We start from the raw sequence: 6,000 nt of genomic DNA on the forward strand, positions 1-6,000 counted from the left end.
GCAGATCGGCGCTGCAATGTAGATTACAGTAACGTTTTTATTTTTAAAAAACGAGCATTTTTGGCCAAGTTATGACCATTTTCGTATTTATGCAAATGAGGCTTGCAAAAGTACAACTGGGCGTGTTGAAAAGTAAAAGTACAACTGGGCGTGTATTATGTGCGTACATCGGGGCGTGTTTACTACTTTTACTAGCTGGGCGCTCTGATGAGAAGTATCATCCACTTCTCTTCAGAACGCCCAGCTTCTGGCAGTGCAGACACAGCGTGTTCTCGAGAGATCACGCTGTGACGTCACTCACAGGTCCTGCATCGTGTCAGACGAGTGAGGACACATCGGCACCAGAGGCTACAGATCATTCTGCAGCAGCATCGGCGTTTGCAGGTAAGTCGATGTAGCTACTTACCTGCAAATGCTGATGCTGCTGCAGAATCAACTGTAGCCTCTGGTGCCGACACGATGCAGGACCTGTGAGTGACGTCACAGATCTGCACTGCCAGAAGCTGGGCGTTCTGAAGAGAAGTGGATGATACTTCTCATCAGAACGGCCAGCTAGTAAAAGTAGTAAACACGCCCCGATGTACGCACATAATACACGTCCAGTTGTACTTTTACTTTTCAACACGCCCAGTTGTACTTTTGCAAGCCTCATTTGCATAAATACGAAAATGGTCATAACTTGGCCAAAAATGCTTGTTTTTTAAAAATAAAAACGTTACTGTAATCTACATTGCAGCGCCTATCTGTTGCAATAGCAGATAGGGGTTGCAAAATCTGGTGACAGAGCCTCTTTAAATGTCTCTGTTAAAGAGGCTCTGTCACCTGATTATAAGTGCCCTATCTCCTACATAATCTGATTGGCGCTGTAATGTAGATAACAGCAGTGGTTTTTATTTTGAAAAACGATCATTTTTGAGAAAGTTATGAGCTAGTTTAGTTTTATGCTAATGAGTTTCTCAATGGACAACTGGGCGTGTTTTTACTTTTTACCAACTGGGTGTTGTACAGAGGAGTGTATGAGGCTGACCAATCAGGGACTAATCAGTGTCCTACACTTCTCATTGTTCCAGCCCAGCTTCTTTCACTGCACAATCACATTGTGCTGTTGGTCATGCTGGGCTGGTACAATGAGAAGTGCAGGACGCTGACTGATCACTGATTGGTCAGCCTCAAACACTCCTCTGTACAACACCCAGTTGGTAAAAAGTAAAAACACGCCCAGTTGTCCATTGAGAAACTCATTAGCATAAAACTAAACTAGCTCATAACTTGCTCAAAAATTATCATTTTTCAAAATAAAAACCACTGCTGTTATCTACATTACAGCGCCAATCAAATTATGTAGGAGATAGAGCATTTATAATCTGGTGACAGCCTCTTTAAATCACACAAAACAGAAACATTTTGCTGTCACATACTTGTTATGGCGCCCCCTGGTGTTCTTTTGATTCCCTTCTCAGAATATCTACCTAATGTGTTCAGTGCTGGTGAGTCAAATCCCCTTCTATTAGTCTGATTCTTATTGCTCGGCTCACATAAAAGCAGGAATCACTCCGTCGCCTGAGTACAAGAGGATTTTAGCAGTGGGACTGAGCTACTGGGGATGTGTCCACGACACGAGGCACATTAGGTGGTTGTTCTGAATACTGACTAATATACGAGGGTCCTGAATGCGGGATTCTGCTCTATAAGAATTGCCTAAAACAGTATTCGAAAATGAGCTTTTTGAGCCATGCAACCTCTTTGCTAACCATGGCACATTTTCCTCCTATGCTGTGTCCTTTATGGTGTTGGAATGTGTTATTTTTCTACACCAAGCAAATAGTTTCGTATTTAATAAATATGGCACAAACTACGACTCTGATTTGCCATGCTTTTTCCCTGAGAGTTTTAGAAACTGCCACTGTTGGTGCAGACTGTGTAAAAAATGACTCAAAGCCAATGTTTTACACATCATTCACCTACTTTATTGCAGACTTTGAACATTGGCCATTTCAGTTAGACCAGACAAACAGAAAAGTTGTAGCACAGCACTATTAAGTCTGTAATACCATTATTCTTAATGTCAATACCACTGGGAACCCATTACCAATTTTTTTTACTCTCTACTTTACTAAAGTAACTGATTCCAGGGGCCTTCAGTTTTGTCACGGTTTTTGCCGTCGTGGCAAAAACCGTGACAAAACTGAAGGTTTATGGAATCAATTGTATCCGCATCCAAAGGACACGGATATAATTGACATCACCGGCAAAGCAAGGGAACCATTGGTTCTCTTGCCCGCCATTCTGACTTTTTTTTAATGCAGGCAGCGTGATGACGTCGGCCCGATGATGTTATTGCACCGCTTGGGTGGTTCCGCTGGTCAGAAGAGAGCAGGCCTGCATCATCGGGGAAGAGGACAGTGCTGTAACGGGGACAGGTATATGTGGCACTAACTACACGGGGGTGGTCCATCTCCGGGGGTGTTATGTGGCGATTTCTATAGGGGGGCTGTGTGGCGATTTCTACAGGGGGTCTGTGTGGCGTAAGCCTTACGTAAGCCTTACTGAATGGTGACAAAAGGAAACCGTTTGCACGGATGCATTACCATTGAAATCAGTGGTAATGTAAACGGAAAGCTATGGTTTCTGTTTGTTTCAGTTTGGGTTCCATTCATGGGTTCCCCTGACGGAAAGGTACGACAGAACCCATGAACGGACTCCCGACGCAGATGTGAATGAAGCCTTACTAGTCTTTAAAACAAACAAAAGAAAATTGTTGATACAAAAAGTTCTAGAAAATAATTTAAAATCGAACTTTTCTATTTTAAAAATTAAAGGAGTTTTCCAAGTTATTTAAAAAACTTGGCCAATGTAGGAAGAATGCAAAAAAAAAACCAAAAAACATTACTTACCTCACAGATTCCTGTCGTTCCAGTGCCGCCGCTCTGTTCCTCCCCACCGCTGTGTATTGGCTTAGCTTCACCGATGACGTGCCTGTATACTCTCCTGATTGCTGCACTGGCTTCTTCGTACCTGTGCTGTATACCCACTGAGACCAGTGATTGGCTGCAGCGATCATGTGGGTATAAAAGCACATCATCACTGCAGCTATGTATGTCAATAAACAGCGACAGGGAAGAAAGGAAGCTGCGGTGCTGAAACAACGGGTATCCGTGAGTTTGAGCAATGGCTCTTTTTTTTTTTTTTTTTGCATCCCTCCTACTGTGGCCAATTTTTTAAATAACTCAGAAAACCCATATAAAGTGTAAAATCATTGATATTTACTTTCTGTAAACTAGTTTGATTATTTACATTTCATGTAAAAATTATTTACAAAAATAAAAAATTATTTGCAGTAAAAAACATTTTACAAAAATGTGAGGTTCATAATATAAACCATTGTCTACTACCATGAACAGAAACATTAAAACATTACTATCTCACACTGCAGCCCAGAAAAGATAAAAAATGGAAATAAAAACATTTTCTTAACAGCCCCCAACAATTATATCATAACGAACCCTCATTACAAATATTTGTAATTATTCTCAATTATAATTTTAAATTATTAATTTTAAATAAAACTAACTTTATTCGTACAGTTTTAAACATATTGTCACATGTCAATGTCAAATCACTAACAAAACAAAAAATGACAACAAAAAATTACAACTTTTAATAAAAAAAACGTTAAAGTCTTACCTAAGAGACAACATGTAATCATGTTTGTATGGAAAGTAGTTGCCCGGCTCATTGCAGCAATATTTTAAGTCAACGAATCCACAGCAATATATGAGATCTATAGTGTCATCCTTCCTTGGACAGCCAAAACTATTGACAAATGTGTTGTTGAAGGTGTAGTAGCTGGTGCAAGTCTCCGGCAGGTGTCTTGTCATCCTGAGAGCACTGTTGTCTTCAGTGTTATGTTTTCTTCCAGATCCTGTGTAATTCTGGCTGCTCACGTCACCTGGTTCCCTTTTTCTTGCTCTGAGTACACTGTATAAGTCTCTGTGTTATTATGGGATTACATTACATTTATGGTAAATGAATAGGACCCAGAGTAAATGTTGAAAATAGCTTGTTGGTGCCATCTGCTGTAAGGTTTGTCTTCGTCGTAAACTTGTGCATAGAATGGATGGAACAATATTTGCTAGACACTTTATTTTTTTCTTTCTTTGTTTTTTTTTGTACGTCTTTTTTCATTTGGGGGGGGGGGGGGGGGGGGGGATTTTAACACCATATAGTCATACGTATGTGAAAGCCTTTTACTGCTGTCTACAGAGCAATAAAAGCTCAAAAATACGGAAGATACATATTCAAACTAGATTCTCCTCATAAAAATGTCTTAACCTTTTACCGATGTACAATAAAAAAAATGTTATTAGTAAGACACAAATCCTAAAAAAAAAAATTTAAAAAAATTATATATACACTACCGTTCAAAAGTTTGGGGTCACCCAGACAATTTTGTGTTTTCCATGAAAACTCACACTTATATTTATCAAATGAGTTGCAAAATGACTAGAAATAATGATTTTTATTTGAAATAATAATTTTCTCCTTCAAACTTTGCTTTCGTCAAAGAATGCTCCATTTGCAGCAATTACAGCATTGCAGACCTTTGGCATTCTAGCTGTTAATTTGCTGAGGTAATCGGGAGAAATTTCACCCCATGCTTCCAGAAGCCCCTCCCACAAGTTGGATTGGCTTGATAGGCACTTTTTGCGTACCATACGGTCAAGCTGCTCCCACAACAGCTCTAAGGGGTTGAGATCTGGTGACTGCGCTGGCCACTCCATTACAGATAGAATACCAGCTGCCTGCTTCTTCCCTAAATAGTTCTTGCATAATTTGGAGGTGGGCTTTGGGTCATTGTCCTGTTGTAGGATGAAATTGGCTCCAATCAAGCGCTGTCCACAGGGTATGGCATGGCGTTGCAAAATGGAGTGATAGCAATCTTTATTCAAAATCCCTTTTACCTTGTATAAATCTCCCACTTTACCACCACCAAAGCAACCCCAGACCATCACATTACCTCCACCATGCTTGACAGATGGCGTCAGGCACTCTTCCAGCATCTTTTCAGTTGTTCTGCTTCTCACAAATGTTCTTCTGTGTGATCCAAACACCTCAAACCTCGATTAGTCTGTCCATAACACTTTTTTCCAATCTTCCTCTGTCCAATGTCTGTGTGCTTTTGCCCATATTAATATTTTCCTTTTATTAGCCAGTCTCAGATATGGCTTTTTCTTTGCCACTCTGCCCTGAAGGCCAGCATCCCGGAGTCGCCTCTTCACTGTAGACGTTGACACTGGCGTTTTGCGGGTACTATTTAATGAAGCTGCCAGTTGAGGACCTGTTATACACAAAAAGGCTCAGGCAAGCAATTACAATAATAGGCTAGGAGCTAAATAGGTAAAGCATCCTCCTTGAGTGTAAAGAATAGGCAACTCCCATATATTGAATATAAACAGAAGAACAAAAAAGGGAGCTAAGATAGCCAAAGATCATTTAAATAGATATCTTTATTAACATATAAATACAAATATTAAAAAGTTTGCAACAGGACATGAAGACACTGTAATAACCACTACAACACGACAGAATAGACTCAACGTAATGATCCAGGGTAAGTCTAACACTGGTATAGGTGTGTGGTGGAAGAGATATGGCATGGAGCTAACAGGTTACTAAGATCAGTGAAGCCCTAGTGCAAAGCACAATGGGTGGGTGACACAGGAAAAGAACCAATGTTACCGACAAGTAAGAATATATAGCAAGAAATGCCCACTCATCTAGACTTAGAAGAGCTTACCCATAGTGTCGGGACCAGGAGAGTCGATCAGGCGTGTTGGTGAACCCCGACGCGCGTTTCGCCGTATGCTTCCTCTGGGGGTGTTATTGTGTCTCAGATGGGACAGTCTTTTATGTGGTACGTCATGTCTAAGATGACCAATCGCAATTCTTCCTACACACCGTCATTCCAACGCGTCACGGCGCGCATCCCCTGCACAGAGC

General features: G+C 40.7%; 1 protein-coding gene across 2 annotated transcripts in view; it reads right to left on the reverse strand.

The window, feature by feature from the left end:
- SHISAL2B (shisa like 2B) overlaps positions 1-3,973 on the reverse strand; it is a 198,015-nt gene extending 194,042 nt beyond the window's left edge. For both annotated transcript variants that reach the window (XM_075854897.1, XM_075854898.1), the window contains exon 1: positions 3,685-3,973. In XM_075854897.1, the coding sequence (XP_075711012.1) occupies positions 3,685-3,878 (194 nt within the window). In that variant the 5' untranslated portion in view covers positions 3,879-3,973. The remainder of the gene's footprint in view (positions 1-3,684) is intronic.
- Positions 3,974-6,000: the final 2,027 nt, after the last annotated feature.

Source organism: Rhinoderma darwinii, chromosome 1, assembly GCF_050947455.1.
Source record: "Rhinoderma darwinii isolate aRhiDar2 chromosome 1, aRhiDar2.hap1, whole genome shotgun sequence".
NCBI lineage: Eukaryota > Metazoa > Chordata > Amphibia > Anura > Rhinodermatidae > Rhinoderma > Rhinoderma darwinii.